Source organism: Hibiscus syriacus, unplaced genomic scaffold, assembly GCF_006381635.1.
Source record: "Hibiscus syriacus cultivar Baekdansim isolate YM2019G1 unplaced genomic scaffold, ASM638163v2 tig00111582_pilon, whole genome shotgun sequence".
Lineage (NCBI taxonomy): Eukaryota > Viridiplantae > Streptophyta > Magnoliopsida > Malvales > Malvaceae > Hibiscus > Hibiscus syriacus.
Genome location: NW_024063126.1, coordinates 9,758,824 through 9,779,087, shown reverse-complemented (window position 1 = coordinate 9,779,087; position 20,264 = coordinate 9,758,824). Strand labels below are relative to the sequence as shown.

Sequence of the window (20,264 nt, the reverse complement as noted above, 5' to 3'; positions counted from 1 at the left end):
GTTTTCGAAATTAAATCAGGAACTTACCCCGATAATGAACGGCGATGGGGGTGAAAACGACGCGTTGCACTAAGCGGGTTTTGTGCGCACAACAATGGCGAGGCTGATGGGCACGACGGTGAGGCGAGGTGATGTCTCGATCGGCCGAAATCGAAGGAAAATCGGTGTGTCAAAAGTTTAGAAATGGTAAAACTTTTAAGACTTATTTGTGACGATCGGTGGCCGCTTTCGGTGGGGGAATATGGGGGTTTTGTTCGTCGGTCAATGATAAACCAAATGGCGGTGGCGGCATGAGCTAGGGCGGTCGGACGGCGGCGTATAACGGCGTAGGCAACAGTAATTAGGGCATAACCAATTTAGGGGAAATTGGTTCAATCAAAATCGGTGGTTTATTATTCTCTGACCATGAAAAATGGATTATTTACAGGGCTAGTCCATGAACTTCCCTAACCTTTAAATTTAACTTATATATCTTCAAAATTATTCATTTTAATCCCTCAATTAAATACAATAAAATCTAACCCCTAAATTGGGGTGTGACATTAAGATTAAGGGAAGTGATTGTCTTAAAGAATAAGAAGTCACTTTCAATATTCTTAAAATAAAAGGATAATCTACCAAGTGAAACTAATAAAATTGATTACATTAAAATTTGGGATTGAGAAAAAGATCATGTTCTTTTAATTAAATTCACCGAAAAAAGATTGTTAGATCTAATCTAAGGTCTCGTCTCGATGTATTTAAATAATTGAACATCCTTGTTCTCATTAAAGGTTGGTAAAATAATTAATTAATCGTATTTGTTTAATATATGTGTTTAATTTTCATTTTATTTTGTGTGTGTTTTAATATTATTTCAAAAATATATTACATTCGAATTAATATTGAATTTTAGGATGAAATAGTAATATTTCTTTATTTCGATTGGAATAATAAATGATTGCTTTAAGGCATGTGATGTCATTTATTCTCGATTGAAAATAATTAAATATTACTATTTACCCTCTTAAAATTCAAGAATTTTTTTAAAAATAAAACTTAGATTTAATTTGTTTTATTTTATTGTTATTTCTGCACTTAAATTTTGAATTAATAACGAACTTTAAGATGTTATTGTAATATTTTTTTTATTTCGATTGGAGTAAGAATCGACTTCTTTTAGGCATGAGAGGTCGATTCTTCTCGATCTAAAATAATTAAATATTATTGTGTTTCATCCTAAAAGTTAAAGAATATTATTTGTATAGGATCTTAAATTAAATTAAACTTGAATTCGTAAATTTCATTGCAAAGACAAGTAATTAATCGACTAGGTACCAATTTAGGGCGTTGTGGGGGTGCTAATCATTTTCCACGTGTAACTGACTCCCGAACTCAAATTTTTGGTAATGCATACTGTAAATTTATTGTTTTAATTAAAATTAATATTTTTATTAAAATGACAAATATGTTTTTGGGTGTCCAATCACACCCTAATAAAAGATTGATGAGAACTCTTTAAACCATGATTTATTTTAAAAGGAAACACCAAATTATTTGAGACGAGATCTTTTAAAAATCATATTTTAAATATTTATTTGTTTTTTAAAGAAAACTCGTTTCGACAATATAAAAATAAATAAATGACACCATTTTTAGAAATATTTTGACCCCTTAAAAAGAAATAGCATAATATCAAAATTAATCCCAACATTTGTTCAAATAATCATTTTAGCCTTTATTCTTTTTAGAGCAATTTGACCCCCCAATGTTTCATTTTAGGGAAAAATGCCCCTCTATGCATGAAAATAGTTAGTTAACAAACAGTTAACACTCTAAAAGAGGGATAATTTTTCCCTTAAAATGAAACGTTGAGTGCCAAAATGCTATAGAAAAAAAGAATAAGAACTCAAATGACTATTCAGTTAAACGTTATGAGACTTTTTGCCTTAAATGTAACGTTTGGGGCCGAAATACTAAAAAAAAAAAGAACAGGGGACAAAATGGTCATTTCTGTAAATGTTGGGGTTGATTTTGGTATTATGCCAAAAGAAATTGACCCCAACTTTTTTTTAAAAAATTAAATGATTTTATTTAAATATCATAATTTAAAGTTATGACACTGTAATTTAAAATTTCAAGCTCCTCACTTGTTATATGGTGAGACATTATAGACAAGTGATATGGGAGATGATACATTATATATAAGTGGTATGGGAGATGATACATTATTTGGGTGATGTGTGGTGACATACCATTAGCAAACTTGGAGGCGTGGATATTACTTGAATAAATGATGCATTACAACAAGTGCATATATAGTATGATGTACCAAATAAATGGTAATTGAATATACAATCGAGATAAGGTTTATGATGGTTGCGATGTAAGGCGTGATTCTATGTTATTTGATTGTTTGTATGAACTATTAATTTTCAATTTCTTGCTCAGTGATGTCTTTTAGAGCATTACTTCTAAATTTTTCTTTAAGCTGCTTCATCATGATTTATTACTTCCATGCTTAGATTTACCTACTTCAAGTGGTATATTAGAGTAGTTGTGCAGTGCTGAACTTCAAAAAGCTTAACGTTTTAAATTATTTTTCATGCATATATTATAATTTCGTGGTTTATGATAGGACAATAACATCATCGAGATTAATTTCAATCAGATCTTACAGAATATAATGATTGAATACTTTAGTGGGTATGCCTATTTTGCGACCCTTTGTATGTTCAGTATGTAATTCTTTTAAACTTTTAGTTATTGTATTTGATTTTAAAGTTAATAGAGTTTTGAATTTTGTTTAAACCTTTGATATATTGATTTTTATATGAGTATTAAATTTCGTTATAAAAAATAGGGTAAATTACACCATTCATCATTGAATTTTACTCTCTCTCCTATATCACTCATTGTATTTTCAATTTTTTCAATTTTTCATTGAACTTTCGAATTGTTCTTGTTTTGGTCACTACAAATTATTTTATTAATATTATTCTATGTTGCGGTGTTTATTACTATTATTAAATTTAAAAATAATTTAAAAATAAATAATAAAATAATATTTTATTACTATTAAATTTAAAACGATATAACTGCCTATTCTCATCATTGTCGACCATCGTCGGCCTTTGGAACTGGCAGCCGTTTATTCTCAAATTGTAGCTAGGGACTCGCTTTAACACACTGAGTCCAAATCTGGTGGTTGTTTCACCGGAAAAAGTCCCAAAACCCGTTCTCGACTGAAACATTTCAATTTCCTCACTTTTGATATCTAATTTATGGACTTCGGTGCATGTTTCGATAAAATGGAGGTCGAATTTATAATTAGGGGTCGAGGCGAAGCGACCCATGAAATATTGGACCAAACGGCTACAATCTACGGCCGCCGACGTTTCGATTTCCTCACTTTTGATCGGATTCGGAGTTAGGGAGTCGAAACGAAGCAGCCGATGAAATCTAGGACTGAACGACCACCATCTACAGTCGCCGACGGTGGCATCCAACGACTGTGAACAGTGGAGACCACTATCTGGTTTTAATTTTATATTTTAAATTATTTTTATATTAAATAATAATAATAAATGTCACATCATACCAAAATAATAATAAAATAATTTAAAGTGATCAAAACATAAACAATTCAATGAGTAAATTGAAAAATTAAAAGTATGGTAAGTGAAATAGGAGAGAGTGAGTAAAGTTTAATTATAAATGGTGTAGTTTACCCAAAACATATTAAGAGTCAATGGGAATCACTGTATACATTAAGGGTGTGTTTGGTTGGGGGAATGTGAGATTCCTATGGGAATGGAATTCACATTCTCCCGTTTGGTTGGGCGGGAATGTCATTCCCGGTAATCTTACATTACTAATAGTGGATTTTTTTGGGGTATATTACCGGGAATGTCATTACCTCCCTTTCCTTAGGTATTGTTGGATTACCAACGTTTTGGACTAAAATGCCCTTAAAAAAATTTCTTTCAAAAATATCCTTATTTTGTCATTGAATAATAAAAATTCTATGAATGTTAAATTACAAATTTATCCTTAAACTATTTTATATTTACAAAAAAGTCTATAATTAAAATTTTATATGAAGTTCAGGGGTTAAAATAAAATTTTACCCTTTCATTAAACTTTTTTATATTTTCAATTTTGTAAAAAAAATTATATAAATTTTATGAATTTAATTTTTAAAAAATATATAAATATTTTCCAACTTGTTAAAAAACAAATATATAATAAGGACAATTTGGTCAAATATATATTTCAATAATCTTTTATTCCTTTAACCAAACACGGTAATCTTACATTTCTGCTAAACCAACCAAACACAAAATACAACATTCTCAGTAATCCTATTCTCTGATAATATTTTATTCCCACTGGTGATCTTACATTCCGTGAACCAAACGCATTCTAAGGGCTATTTTGAATATTAAGCCTTTAAATATTATAAATATATTCTCTAAAAGTATTGTTTTTGGTAAACTTTCTAAAAGTATTATTCCCTCTATCTAATTAAAAATGTTATTTTTTGACTTTTTAAAAATAAAAAATTTCAAACTTTGACCATGATTATTTTAAATATTTAGATTTTATAAAATATATATTTAAAAATTGGATTGAAATTTTTAAAAATATATTTTTTACATACTTTTATCAAAAATAATTTTTAAATAATAATTAGTCAAAGTTTAAAAAATGATTAAAAATCAATAATAAACAATTTTTATGAGACAGCATGAGTACACAATTATTCAAATCATGACATTTTTCTAATATAATATTGCACTTCCTTAAAAATGTAATTTGAGATTATTAATTATTGATATTAGTGGACAATAAAAATTGATATTATGCAAACTACTCAAATTATGATTTATGGTGTGTCATTACACGTTGTTCACATCATTAACGTCATGTAAATATAGTTAATATACGGATAAAATAATATAGTTAATATTTTTTACGGATAAAACTGATATTATGCAACTACTCAAATTATGATTTACGTGGCGAAGAATGTGGTCAATGTCTTCCACCACTGCACCACAGATTCGACAACTGCCATAAGAATATATGTGGCGTCCGATAAATACGTCACATAAAAAAAATAATCCCCGATAAACCTTTGAATAAGAGAACATTTCCTAAAATTAAAACTATATCTCAATGAGACATGTCATGAAAAATTAAAATTGAATTCATTATTTTAAAAAATTAAAATTATTTCTTAATAAGACCTGTCATGAAATTATTTCTGTTAGAAATCGGCGTTGAACGCATGAGAAATTGTAAGCAAATGGCAACAAGAATTCCATCACGGCAAGAAAGCTTGGATCGTGGCAATTAAATATTAAGTGTTGTGGCAGCAACAACATAGTTTTCAAAGATGAAGATAAACACGACAGCATCTTAAAGCTTCATGAGTCGGTTACTAATGTTTATATATATAGGATTATATGGTTGATGTATGGAACGAATATACGAGTGAATTTTTTTGAGAGATTAAGAAAGCTTAGCAAACCCTTTGAATAGCGTGGTTTTGTTTGTGAACCAGCTGAAACTAGTATTGCCACTACAATAGAATTGGTCTATAGCGGCGTTTTTTGTCCTATAGCGGCTTTTAAAGGCGCCGCTAAAAATGCTTCTGGTGCAAAAAAAGCGCTACAAAAATGCCGCTAATACAAATGCCAAAACTATAGTGGCGTTTTCTACTAATAAACGCCGCTAAAAGTCATGTTATATAGCGGTGTTTTAGTATACAAACGCCATAACAGGTTCACCATATAGCAATGTATTGGGCACAAACGCCGCAATAGGTTTGATATTTATAGGTGTTTTCCAGAACAGATTCGCTATTTAGCGGCGTTTTTAGTCACAAACGTCGCAAAAGATTTGATATTTAGCGGTGTTTCGGGCACAAATGCAGCAATAGGTTGGTCATTTAGCGGCATTTTTTTCCAAAAAAAACTCCACCAAATATGCACTTCGTTAGCGACATTTTTCCCTTAAAATGTCGCTAATCGAAACTGATTTTCAACATATCTTCTTCCTATTTTGTATTAGCCAAATTTAACCAGTAACAATATCCAATAACTATCTTAAATTTATTACGAATCGATTTAAGTAATAATACATAAAAACATAAATAAATCAAATTTTACAAACATCCAAGTTAAATATAATGTAGTTCAATATTTTTCAATAACATAAATAGAGCATTAACCTAAGAAAACACCCTATGATGATGAACTATTTGTTTAATTCTGTTGCATCATCTACTTCATAGCTTCAATTTGATTTTGAAGCTCTGCATATTTTTCTGAATTGTTGCTTCTCTCGTTGCTTCTCTCGCTGCTCTCTCGCTTCAGCTTCGGCTTTCATTTGAGTAATTTTTCATCAATTTGACTTAGTTGTTGTTTTAATCGATTAACTTCTTATTGAGAAGACTGGTTGTGTGATGGTATGTACTGAGATGAGTTGGATCCAAAATATTTGGTTGGAGTAACGAATGATCCCTGAGACCATGCTTTCATGATGCCCATGACAACAGAAACAAAAACACTGAAAATTGTGTGTATGGATAAAGAGGAAAGGAAGCAGAGCATGTTACCCGGTAGAATGATGAACGACGATGGAGATTGGCAACGTCGGTGTTATGATTTGCTGGTGGTGGTGGATGCGCGATTGGTGCTGGTTGAGACGCACAGTAGGAAAATCACAAATTTCTACTATCCTTGTAGTCACCAATTTGACTCAACATCAAATAACTAAAATTTGGGGGAAAATCAAACTGGTGGATTTTTGTTTACCTAGAAAATGTAGCATAGACTGCCATTTAGCCATTTGTTAGACAATGTTATCCTTTAAAATCCAGAAGTTGAGAAAATAGATAGAAAATGAACATATGGTATTCTCATTAATTGCTTATGTACCAAAATTATCAAACAATAAAATAATCCGTTGAAGGTTCGATATGAATGAATTGCTTCAGATCATTAGTAATATTTGCAAATGTGAACTAATTTGGAACAAGCTCGTGCAAAGAATGGACCCTAAATATACTTCAATTAGAAGTAACCATGGACATTTTTCTTCTTATCTAAATACCCATTTAGCAGCTGACATGGCCTAAACTTGAATATTTTACCAATAACTTTCTTTCCCTTAATGAAATAGAATATAGCATGAACAAATCCAGTTTGGTTTCCCTGATAACACAGTAAGAACTTGCAGTTTTGCAAATTGCAAACCAAAAATGCATAAAACCAATTATACAACATCCATGATGACCTTAATTAGTTTATTATGTATACAAGTGTTATCATTGACCACAACATCAAAAAAAAAAACAATTTCAATCAAAAGCATGTCTTTTGCATTTTTAGACAACCAACAGTTAAACAAGTATGAGCTTTCGAGTTTCTAAGCAATGATGATTCCAAGGTGCAGACTCCATGTTATGATATCTTCAAGCTAAAGCGAACTCATACAAAATTATCTATCTATAGATTATGTGAAACCAAAACAGAAGAAGCAAACTTCACGGATTCCCCCAATTCATTCATTTCATCATTTTCTTCTCCACTCAACAAGGCCGAAAAGAAAATGCCTGGTGGATGCTTATGAAAAACAGAGAAATGCCCAAATTTTTGGCTTATGAAAAAAGAGAAGCGCCCAAAGTTTTCATGTATCAAAAATATAGAAACACCCTAAAAAAAAGTATGCGACAAAGAAGAAATGCACACCTGGTGGTTGGCCTGAAGAGTGCGACGACGAGGATGGTAACTTCTGCTGGTGGCTGGGTATGGTGGATGTGTTAGGTTAGGGATTATAAATATGTAAAGGAGAAAAATAGCAGAGACCGGGAGTGAAGCCCTTAAAACATGTAAAGGAGAAAAATGAAAAAGGAATAAAGGTTCGGGGACTAATAGCGGCGTTTGTTAGCAAAAATGCCACTAATATCTAGACAAATAGTGACGTTTATTTAATAAACGCCACTAAAATATGAGTATGTTGTGGCGTTTGTCAAAAAACCCTCTAAATTATGAGTTTTTAACAGCATTTGTCTAAAAATGCCACTATAGTGTGGTTCTGTAGTGGCATTTTTTGAAAAAATGGCACAAAAATATGGCTCTGTAGCGGCGACTGTAATAAAAACGCCACTACAATGTGAGTCTGTAGCGGCGTTTTTGTACAAACGCCGTTAATGTTTACCATTTTGTGGCGTTTCGCATAAAAACATTGTGATATCTATAAATTTAATGGCGTTTACATTCAAAATGCCGCTCTATACGCCGCTATAGATCAATTTTGTTGTAGCATGAGTTTGTGTTTGTATTTTTATTTTGGTTCATATTAATAGCGTGTAGATTATAAATTTTCAAGTGTCCACCTACGCTTCCAACAATTTCTTATTTCTTAAATAAATGTATCTTTCAGCTCCCACTAGTTCTCTCATGTCTCTTAATCCCTGTAAGAAAATTGAGACATAGATTATAGAACCATAATTAATTCATTATTTGTTATAATTAACATCAATCATATTTGACTCAAAGTAAACAAATAAAATTGATTTATCTTTTTTCGCTAGCCAACTCTTAAATTTGACGCAGTCCTTCTTCACATGTCCATTATGTTTTACAAAAGAAACACTTGGACTTTTTTTAAACCTAATTTTAGGCTCTAAACATCTATTTGACATTTTCCAAACCTAATATTTGGCTCTAAATTATTTTTAAGAAAAATAATCATTAAATTTCTTTTTTTGAAAAATATTGAGAATTCTTCTAAAATCTAAATCAATTACCCGATTCACTAACATGAAACTATTAGACTAAATTATTGGATGTGTCAACGACCATATATGAACTAACTTTGAGTTATTGTATTTGATTTTAAAGTTAACAGAGTTATGAATTTTATATAAACCTTTGATATATTGATTTTTGACATGAGTATTAAAATTTGTTATAAAAGAATATTCATAGTCAATGTTGGAATCATTGTATGCTTTAAGGGCTATTTTGTCTATTAAGCCTTTAAAAATTATAAATATATTTTTAGAAGTATTATACAATTACTCAATCATGAAATGTTTCTAATATATATATTACATTTCCTTAGAAATGTTATTTGAGATTATTAATTATTGATATTTGTGGACAATAAAAATTGGTGTTAGGGTTGTTTATCAAGCGAGTCAATTGTGAGTTGGACGGTGCTCATTTCGTGCCCATTAAAAAAATTTGTTGTTCGACTCGGCTCATTGCTTGCTAGGTTCGTTAATTTTTTGCTCGACTCATACTTGTTAAAAACATTTGTTGTTCAACTAATTGCTCGTTAAGTTCACTAGAATATTTGGGTAAGGTAATTAGGATTTTCTTTTTTGGTGTAAATTAATTATTGACATTTTAATATTTTTCTTATTATTTATTAAAAAATTAATATATTAAAAATAATTATTAATTAATAATTTAACATCTTTCTTATTATTTATCAGTAAATTAGTAATTATTATTGAGACTTTTTTTAATGCAATAAATTTTTTAAGGTGGCTACTAAAAAATTATAAAAAAAATTAATGAACTGCTCACAAACTTATCGAGTCGAGTTAGACCTTGCTCGACTCAACTCGTTAAGGTCTCGAGTTGAACTCAACTTTAAGTTTGAGTCGAGTCAACTCGAGTCGAGCACTGACCAAGTTTTAACCAAGTCGAGTTCGAATAGTTCACAAGCTGCTCAACTCATTAATCACCCCTAGTTTACATCATTATCTATTAACAGTAACGTAAATATATATAGTTAATATACTGATAGAAAAAAATTTCTTATTTTTTACGGTTAGAGGGTTCAATTAGATATAAAAAATTGATTTTTTAAAACGGAAAGATTTATATACTAAAAAGCCTAACAAATTTAATTTCAATATTTATATTCAATGATAATTCTAGAAAAATAATGTTAATATTGAAACATTTTGATTATATATAATCCTAATACTAAATTAATATTACCAGATGGAATTTTTAATTGTCTGGGTGGTGTAGTTTGTTATCACGCTAGTCTCACACACTAGAGGTCCCCGGTTCGATCCCGGGCTCAGACTTTCATTAACGGATTAACATAAATACCGCAGAAACTTGTTGAGGTTTTTGTAGATTTTCAGTGGTTTTTTCTTTTCAAGGAGTTCATTGATTTTAAAACTAACATATTAGTTGACATAGTTAATGATTTATTATAACAACTGATGTGCATATTACCTTATTTGTAGGGCAAAAAGGTGATATTACTCATGATTTTACAGTGTACCTCTACTGTAATTACCTCATGGATGCTCTTCTGCAATGCCAACTTTTTTCGGATAGACAGTGGAGAATCCTGTCATGTCCCACTGTGATGAAAGGAAGAGTAGTTGTCGATACACGTGTTCAAAGCCGTTGAAAGAGCAGCAGCCCCTATAGTGTGTCCTCACATTTGGGAAGAAGAATCATATGCAAGTTGGTGGGCGCAATACAAAGATATTGCCTCCCCCGAATGCCATCACATTCTCGAACTTTTCCTGCAAATTGGATTCAAAGGAGGCGATCGTGGGAATCTGGTCTAAATGACTAGCTTGCCTCAGAATATTTTCAAAGTTATTGGTTTGAAGCATCTAGTTAAAGCAGAGTTTGTTTTCAATGTTCTGTCAAACAATGGAGTTTACTCTATGATTTTCCCTATAAATACTCCACCATCGGGAGCTTAAGTTTCAGGTCCACCAAGGTTTTTGACCCTTTTCACTCTTTGTCAAACTCCAACCTCTCACCACCATTCAGTCGAATGCAGTGATCCGATAGTCGTTAAGTTTTAAAGTGAAATCGAAAGTATATCGTGACTTCTCTCTGAGCTTTAGCATTTTCTTCGTCCCACGTTAAGTGTAACAACCGTCTTCACTGCAAAAGACATGGACAAGGTGATGAGATTGGCCTCGGAGAGTGGAGTGGTGCTGTTCAGCAAGAGCTCATGTTGCCTGTGTTATACGGTCAGGATTCTGTTCCAAGACCTTGGGGTGACCCCGACGGTTCACGAGATCGACCAAGACCCTGAAGGCCAGGAAATGGAGAGAGCCCTGATGAGGTTGGGGTGCAACACGCCGGTTCCGATGATCTTCATCGGGGGAAAGCTGCTGGGATCCACAAATGAAGTCATGTCCCTCCACTTAAGTGGAGGGCTGATCCCTTTGCTGAGGCCGTATCAAGCTTTGTATTGAACTATAATACAAGTCAAAATACTCTTTCTAATTATGACATTGAAAGAAATAAATTGACTAAAAAATCAGTAGTTTCTCTGGTCAGCTGTACGTATTGTGCATCTTCTTCTTTTTTTCCATGTTAATCTCTCATGAGATATTCTATAGATTTGCTTTAGCTCTCTATATCAATGTAATTTGTTCCTATTTCTTAATGAAGTTTACTTTCTATATGTACTTCTGCTTAAGCCATTTATACAGACTTACAAATGTTGATATATATATATATATACACCCTAGCAGTCATAACATCAAAATTTGAATAAATAAGTCATTTTTTCCATACACCAAATTATATGATCTTAAAGTTATAGATGCTAATCAGAAACTGATTAGTTTGAAACATCTTCAAAAAAATCCTCCATGATCAACCTTTCCATCGCAGGCGTCGATCATAAGGATAATTCAAAGTTTGTTACTTTTGAATGGAGTAAAAAATGATAGGGTAAAGTATATAAATGGTCCCCGAGTATAAGGTGTTACTTTGTTGACTCCCTTGACTATTGAAAGTTACAAAATGGTTCTTGACTATATGTCGTTGCTTTTTTGAGTCCTCCGAGTATTAAAGTTACAAAATGGTCACCCAACTATTTATATATTCCAAACTCATCCTTTTCCGTTAAAAAATTGACAGCCGCCTGAGATGGGCGTTAACCTATTGATTGTGATATGAGAAAATCTTATCCCATAACTATTTTATCTGTATTTCATGGATCAAATTTCTATTTACATTATGTCGTTGAGCTAGTGCTTGAAACATTATGTTGGCGAGCCAATATTTGAAAGCAATGGTGATGCCAATAAACATCATTAAAATATGATTTCTATCATATCTCAGTCAGCAGATTAACGTCCAACTCATACAAGCGTTAACTTTTTAACATAAAAGGACGATTTTAGAATATATATAAATAGTCAAAGGACCATTTTGTAACTTTTAATAGTTGGGGGACTAAAAAAATTGTTTATAGTCAGAGGACTAAATTTTAACTTTTAATAGTTAAAGGACTCAACAAAACAAAATCCTATTATTGAGAGACCATTTGTTGTTAGGAATATCAAAAGTTGTTGTTAGGACCACACTAATAATTTATACTATATTTTTTATATATATTTGTTAGTGTCACTTTTCCATCTAGAAGCAACATGGTAAGTTTCTCAACATTGGAAACCCTATTGCATTCCAATAATGTAAAAATAAATACTTTATATTTTTCAATAAATTTATTCATTTTAATTTTTAAAATTATCTCATTTAAAATGTCCTATTAGAAATTTTAATAAAAAAACAACATTTATATATTTTTTATCCTTATTTGTCTCATTCTTTTACATCTATCAAAACAAATAGGGTAAACTATGTGTTTAGTACCTAAACTATAGTTTTTTTGTTCATTTTAGTACCTAAACTCTAATTTTTTTAACCATACATAACATTTAGTTTTTGTTTCATTTTAATACCCTCCGGTAAAAACTTAAGGGACAGTCTCATCGGCCATCACGTTTGTAGTCGTCGGTCGTCGCATCTTTCAATTGATGAAACTCAAACTTTCCAACCCGTACTTTTGACCCCCTAAATGTAATTTTGGCCTCTATTTCACTGGAAAACGCTTCAATCTCCCCAAATCGGCGATAGACTCTTCGATTTCTTCATCCTCTGATCTCCATGGTCCACCGTCTGATGGGCTTGAAACTGAACTATGTTGGTCAACTCGTCATTCTCTCGTGGTCCACCATTCAGATTGGTTGTCCTGAGCTATGCCATATCAGCCCTTTTGTTCAGTTTTTAACGACGGAGTACTAAAATCAAACAAAAACTAAACGTTAGGTATGATTTTGAAAAAAATGAAAGTTTAGGTAATAAATGTGTAGTTTACTCCAAACAAATATGTCGAAGCTATCAGTCAATTTTTAGTGATAATTTTGTCATTTCCCTTATTTTATATAACTTTTATTTATCTCCTAAAACTATGTACCTAGCCAACATGGAACAAAAATTATGGGACAGAGGGAATAATGTTTAAAAATGAATTTACATAATTTTTTTATTTTAATCCTACATACTAAAATCTAAAACCCACACCCCCTACGTATTATACACTCTAAACTCTAAATTTTAAACCTAAACTATAAATTTTATAACCTAAAATCAGAGTGTCGACACTGTTTTCACCCGGGTGGAGAAAAACTTATTACGACTTGGGGGTTTTCTTTGAAAATGTTTTGAAATGTGAGGAGTCGCCACCAATCATTTTAAGGTGCGATCGTGACACCATAAAAGCTGGGTGATTTTAATAAAACATTTTATTTTATTAAAATACCAAGTTTAGGGTCTACAGAAACTAAAAAATAGGTTTGGGAGTCAGTTACACGTGGGGAAGAATTAGCACCCCCGCAGCACCTAAAAATTGGTACCTAGTTGATTATCCTATATTTAGAATCGAAAATTTTGAGTTTGAACTTAATTTAATTTAAAAATCATTTCGAATGTAAAGTTAAAAATAATATTTGTTTATTAAATCCAATAGCATTCGCCCCTAGCATGAATGCTGGAGATCGGCTATTGTGCCCAATAACCGGACATTGCCTCGATATTTTAGAAAACATGTTGCAGTCTTGAAAAGGATGTCGACCTATTTTGGGAATCACTAGTAGTCACCCCCTGAGCATACTTGCGAGAGATATACGATTGACTCCATAATAAGTGAACATTGCCTTAGGTTGTAAAATAAGACGCAATCAAACAATTTATTATTAATCCTAATTAAACTAAAGGTAGATTAAGGCTTTCTCTATCTTAAAGTGTCAAATTATGAAAATTAAAGAACCCAGAGGCATAAACCTAAAAATGTAGGCATCAATTATTTAGAACGTGATTTATCAGGATCTTATAGTGTTCATATATTTTTTGGAGGCACTATGTAATTACAAAAGTATTCAGAGTCTTTTGTATCAGAGTTACTCATGTTTTCATATATGACAATAGTAATTCCATTATCCAGGAAATTAGAGACAATTTGGACATTAGGTTCTTGGATAATTCTTAGTGATTTGAGCTAATAAGGGAGAAACGAAGATTTAGGGCATTTAAGATTTGTGTCGATCTCTTGGAATATTGAGTTATCTCAAACTATACCACTCCCAGCATTAATACCTCTCAACCGGTCAAATCATTGCACTTCAAGGGTATTCACTTTTTAATACAGACAACTCTTGTCAAATTGATTATCTTCATAATCCTCGATGAATGAATTTTAGGGAGATGTGCAGATATTAAAATGATAGTTATTTCACTTTTGTATTGCAACGATATCGAGAAATCTCAACGTGCTTAATTAGTGGTTCAAAACCCTTATGGATGACACAATATATAAAATCATCAGTGTTTCCAGACTTATCCAAGTTATTCGCTTAATTTAAGGTCATTAGGGTTCTTAAATCAATTCGTATTCAAGTTTATCCTGGTCACTTCGAAGTTTCCAGAGTAATTCTATCATTTTAACAACTCAAATACGTACAGTAATTCCATTTATTTCAACTTTTTCATTTCGAGTAATTCATACGTGTAAGGTACTTTCGGTAATTTAGCCTCTTGGTGTTTGCTTAGGAATTAGTAAATTTAAGTCCTTTACCATCTCAAGATCATTAGCGATTAAAATGTTTATTTTCACTTTCGTGGGAAAACCTTATCTTTTACAACATAGTGATATTTTCGTAGTTTCATATCCAAGCATTTATGACATTTAACCTTTAATGAGATTAATCAAAATTTACAAGTCCCGAGAATGATCGATTTACTGATTAAATCATTGAACTTAGATTTCTTTCCGATTAGTCTACCAATTTCTTTTACGAGCTGTCTAAGTCTTATAAAGTGTTTTGTCTTTATTCTAAATTATGTTTGAGTCCAATGATAAGTAAATACACCTCATAGACCAATTATTTTCATTCATGCAATTACCAATTATCAATGTGTTCTGGAAAGCATACAAAAGGTAGTCGAGTATTACCTCGATTTCCATGCTCAACCGATCGAACATTTAAACTCCATTCGATCAGTCTCTAACTTGAATTCAACGTCCAATAATTCCTCGGATACATAGCAAATGAATTTACGTCAAAAAACTGAACTAAATTGGGAAACCAACTTGAATCTAAAGATAAAACATTAAAAATCAGCTTACAGAGTACGAATTTGGTAAAACGGACTTCGGATTTAGACTCAGGACGTCGAAAAACATAAAATAAGACTTTTCAAAATTTTTGACTTTTCGGGTAAACGGTCAAAGTCAACGGGTTAACTCGGGCAAGCTGACTCAGTCCGAGTTGACTTGATCGGGTCAAACAGACCTGATTTGACCGAAATGGTTCCAGAAGCTTCCTGGAACGGCAGATAAATCCCACTCGTAGTGGTGGCGCGTGTGGACGACGGGGGCTTTTTCGACAGACCGATTCTTCCCCGATATTCTACACACTTCAATTTAACAAAAATAAATCCCAATTCACAGCAATAATATGTCAAAGTTTCCAAAATTAAATCAGGAACTTACCCTAACAATGAACGATGATGGAGGCGGCGACAGCGCGTCACACTAGGCGGGTTTTATGCGTACAACGGCTGCGAGGCTGATGGGCACGGCGATGAGGCGAGGCACTGTATTGATTGAACGAAATTGAGAGAACTTTGGTGTGGCAAAAGTTTAGAAATAGTTAAACTTTGGTGAGTTATTCGCGACGATCAGTGGCCATTTTCGATAGAGGAATATGGGGGGTTTTGTTCGTCGGTCAACGACAAACCGAATGGCAATGGCGACACGAGCTAGGGCGGTCGGACGACGGCGGATTGAGGCAGAGGCGACGATAATTATGGTATAACCAATTTGAAGGAATTTGTTCAATCCAAATAGGGAGGTTATTATTCTCCGACTATGAAAATTGGATTATTTACAGGGTTAGTCCCTAAACTTCCCAACCTTTGAATTTAACTCAGACATCTTTAAAATTATTCATTTTAGTCCCTCAATTAAATACAATAAAATCTAACCCCTAAATTAGGGTGTGCCAATTCTCCTCCCCTTAAAAGAATTTCGTCCACAAAATTCACTCAAGTTACAGAAATGCATAAGTGAAGCTTTTAGAAATTCTTCATTATCTTCAAGTAGCTTTTACAGAAGTATTAGTCATTTACTAATTATTAACTAACTGAATGTGCGTTCTCTTCAAAACTCTCCCTTATTCCCAATAAAAGAATATGCACATAATTATCCTTGTGGAATAATTCAACCTAGTTTACGAGGTTAGGTTCATAGAGCTATAATATATCCAATTTCATTTCTGGAGTCGGGTAAGATTTTCTCGGATGAGTAACTCTCACATTGCTCGTGAGGCACTTTACAAAATTTAGACAAACGTTATTGATATTCCTTTATGCATAGGTCAAGCCCTAACGGATAGAAAACTTAGGTTAGCTCATTACAGAGAGGGACTTGACCTTGGAGTTTTGGCTTAGAGAAGTACGATTATAGTCTAGGGGCATGTACTGACCATACATCCTATGGTATTCGATCGATCAGTCTATCCAGAAAAAAAGACTTAACCTAAGCTCTGATACCACTAAATGTAACACCCACAGACCGATGCAGGTGACATGATCTGATCCAAGGTATCACATTAGGGTCACCGGAACGACCCATAGTAAAAATCCTGAATTTTTAAATAAAAAAAAATTAAAACGTGTAAAACCATAAAATAATTTATAACTAAAATACAAGTTAGAAAAAACCATTCATATATTACAGAAAAAAAATAAAATCATACATGTTTCAGACTCGGATATAAAAATAAAATACCACCTACATGCCCCCTAGACACATGCACCGTACTCTGCAAGAACGTCGGTGGAACTCCTTTACTTATATCGATAGTTGCACTGATTCAATCATTTTAACATGAAATAATCAGTAACAGAGTGAGCTTTGGGAAGCTCAGTAATACAGTACTACCAAGTTATGCTGAAGGACATGCATATAATAAACAAGCATAATTTTTTCTTATTGATTCAGACATCTACAGATTTTTATGATGAGCTGAGGTCCCACTGATATTTCAGGTAGTAAAAGATAGGAAGCTTTCAGTTCAAAAAAAAAATGTTTCGGATGACTGGATTCAGGAGATCATCTAGTGTGTTCCCGTAAAATAGTGAAAATGTACAGATCTTTCTAAAACAGTAGCAATTTTGGTCCATAAAGTATTACCCTAGTCGGAGCGTAGGTGCCCACCTGAGGGGAGTGTCTCAGGCTCATAAGGACTTATCTAATGCACATAGCAGATGAGCCACCTTAAGAGAGTTCCTTAGGATCCATAACGTCTTACCACTAGGACCATAAGGCCTAGGAGGCCACCCAAGAGTCACCTTAGGTCCATAAGGAATTACCAATCGGTGATGAACCTATACAAGGAATTACCAGTAGCGATTAAACCTGCAATAGTCTTCAGTCATACCAGAGTCCCATAGTACCCCGTATAAAAAATAATTTCAGTCAGTAAATAGAGATATAAGAAATCAGAGCAGAGATCAGAAAAGAAATCAGAGATCAAAAATGATATCAAATTTCAGAGCAGAAATCAGAGGTCAGATTGTATTTCAGATAATAGAGACATACTTTTAAAATAAGAGAAAACATATGTGTGATCAGGGAACACACTAGAGGTTCCAGATATTATTCGGAGGTGATTGGTATTTATCAGATAGTGAGTCATGAAACTTTTGTAAACTGATTAAATTCAGATTGATAGCTAACAGATTCATCAATTATTCAGAACATGATTTATCAGAATCATATAGTATTTGGATATTTTTTGAATGCACTATGTAAATAGAAAAGTATTCAGAATCCTTTGCATCAGAGTTCTCATGTTTTCATATATGACAGGAGTAATTCCATTGTCCAGGAAATTAGAGGTAATTTGTGCGTTATGTTCTTGGAGAATTCTTAGTGGGAGAAACGAAGATTCATGGCATTTAAGATTTGTGTCGATCTCACAGAATATCGAGTTAACTCGAACAATACAACTCCCATCAATGATACCTGTCAACCGGTCAAATCGTTACACTTCAAGAGTATTCACTCTTCAATACAGACAATTCTTATCAAATTGATCTTCTTCAGAATCATCGTTGAATGGATCTTAGGGAGACGTGCAAAAATTATAATGGTAGTTATTTCACTTCTGTATTGCAACGATATCGAGAAATGTTGACGTGCTTGATTCGTGGTTCAAAACCCTTATGAATGGCATAATATATAAGATCATCAGTGTTTCCAGACTTATCCAAGTTATTCGCTTAATTTAAGGTCATTGGGGTACTTAAATCAATTTGCATTCAAGTTTAACACGGTCACTTCGGAGTTTCCAAAGTAATTCTATCATTTTAACAACTCGAATACACACAATACTTCCATTCAGTTCAACTTTTTCATTTCGAGTAATTCAGAGTGTAAGGTACTTTCAGTAATTTAGCTTCTGCGTGTTCGCTCAGGAATTAGTAATTTTAAGTCCTTTACCATCTCAAGATCATGAGCGAATAACATGTTTATTTGCACTTTCTTGAAAAAACTTATCTTTTATAACATATCGGTATTTTCGTAGTTTTGTATCCAATCATTTTTGACATTTAACCATTAATGAGATTAATCAAAATTTATGAGTCTTGAGATTGATTGATTTACTGATTAAATCATTGAACTTAGATTTGTTTCTGATCGGCCTACCAATTTCTTTTACGAGATGTCTGAATCTTATACAGTGTTCTGTCTTTATTCCAAATTTTGTTTGAGTCCAATGATAATTAAATACACCTCATGGACAAATTATTTCCATTCTTGCATTAACCAATTATCAATATGTTCTGAAAAACATACAAAAGATAGTAGAGTATTACCTCGATTTCTGTGCTCTACCGATTAAACATTTAAACTCTATTCGATCACTCTCAAAACTTGAATTCAACGTCCAATAATTCCTCAAATACATAGAAAACGAATTTACGTAAGAAACTAAACTAAATAAAGAAACCAACTTGAATCCGAAGATAAAACACTGAAAAAGGCTTACCAAGTGTGAATTTGGCAAAACAGACTTCAGATTCGGACTCAAGACGTTGAAAACATAAAAAATGACTTTTAGAAATTTTTGACTTTTCGGGTCAACTGTCAAAGTCAACAGGTTGACTCAAACAAGTTGACTAAGTCCGGGTTGACTCGGTTGGGTCAAATAGAACCGGTTCGACTGGACCGGTTCTAGAAGCTTCTTGGACTGGCAGACGAATCCCACGAGGGCTGTTTCGACTGGTTAATTCTTTCTCGATCTTCTACACACTTCAATTTATCAAAAATAAATCCCAATTCGCAGCAATAATACGCCAATGTTTTCGAAATTAAATCGAGAACTTACCCTGAGAATGAACAGTGATGGAGGTGAAGACGGTACGTCGCACTGGGCGGTTTTTGTGCGCACAACGATGGCGAGGCTGATGGACGTGGTGGTGAGGCGAGGTGATGTCTCGATCGGCCAAAATTGAGAGAAAATTGGCATGTCACAAGTTTAGAAACGATGAAACTTTGACGACTTATTCACAATGATCGGTGGCCGCTTTCGATTGGGGAATATTGGGGTTTTGTTTGTCGATTAACGATAAACCCAATGGTGTTGGCAGCATGAGCTGGGGTGGTCAGATGGCGGCGGATAGAGGCAGAGGAGACAATAATTAGGGTATAACCAAATTGGGGGAAATTGGTTTAATCCAAATGGGGGGGGTTATTATTCTCTGACCATGAAAATGGATTATTTACAGGGTTAGTCCCTAAACTTCCCTAGCCTTCAAATTTAACTCATACATCTTCAAAATTATTCGTTTTAGTCGCTCAATTAAATACAATAAAATATAACCCCTAAATTGGGGTGTGACATTAAGATTAAGGGA

At 32.9% G+C, this 20,264-nt stretch overlaps 1 protein-coding gene and 1 non-coding gene across 2 annotated transcripts; both read left to right on the top strand.

Moving 5' to 3' along the window:
* The first annotated feature begins 10,025 nt into the window (after positions 1–10,025).
* Positions 10,026–10,099, top strand: TRNAV-CAC. Its single transcript has one exon. It is a non-coding gene; the product is annotated as a tRNA-Val (tRNA).
* A 687-nt stretch (positions 10,100–10,786) lies between these two features.
* On the top strand, positions 10,787–11,334 carry LOC120165307 (monothiol glutaredoxin-S9-like). Its single transcript, XM_039174856.1, has one exon. It carries the CDS (start codon positions 10,937–10,939, stop codon positions 11,240–11,242), a length of 306 nt encoding a protein of 101 aa, XP_039030787.1. The 5' UTR covers positions 10,787–10,936; the 3' UTR covers positions 11,243–11,334.
* The last annotated feature ends 8,930 nt before the right edge of the window (positions 11,335–20,264 follow it).

What these genes read in the sequence shown, in the direction of transcription:
- LOC120165307 (XM_039174856.1), top strand. Translation starts at nt 10,937, where the DNA reads ATGGACAAGGTGATGAGATTGGCCTCGGAGAGTGGAGTGGTGCTGTTC.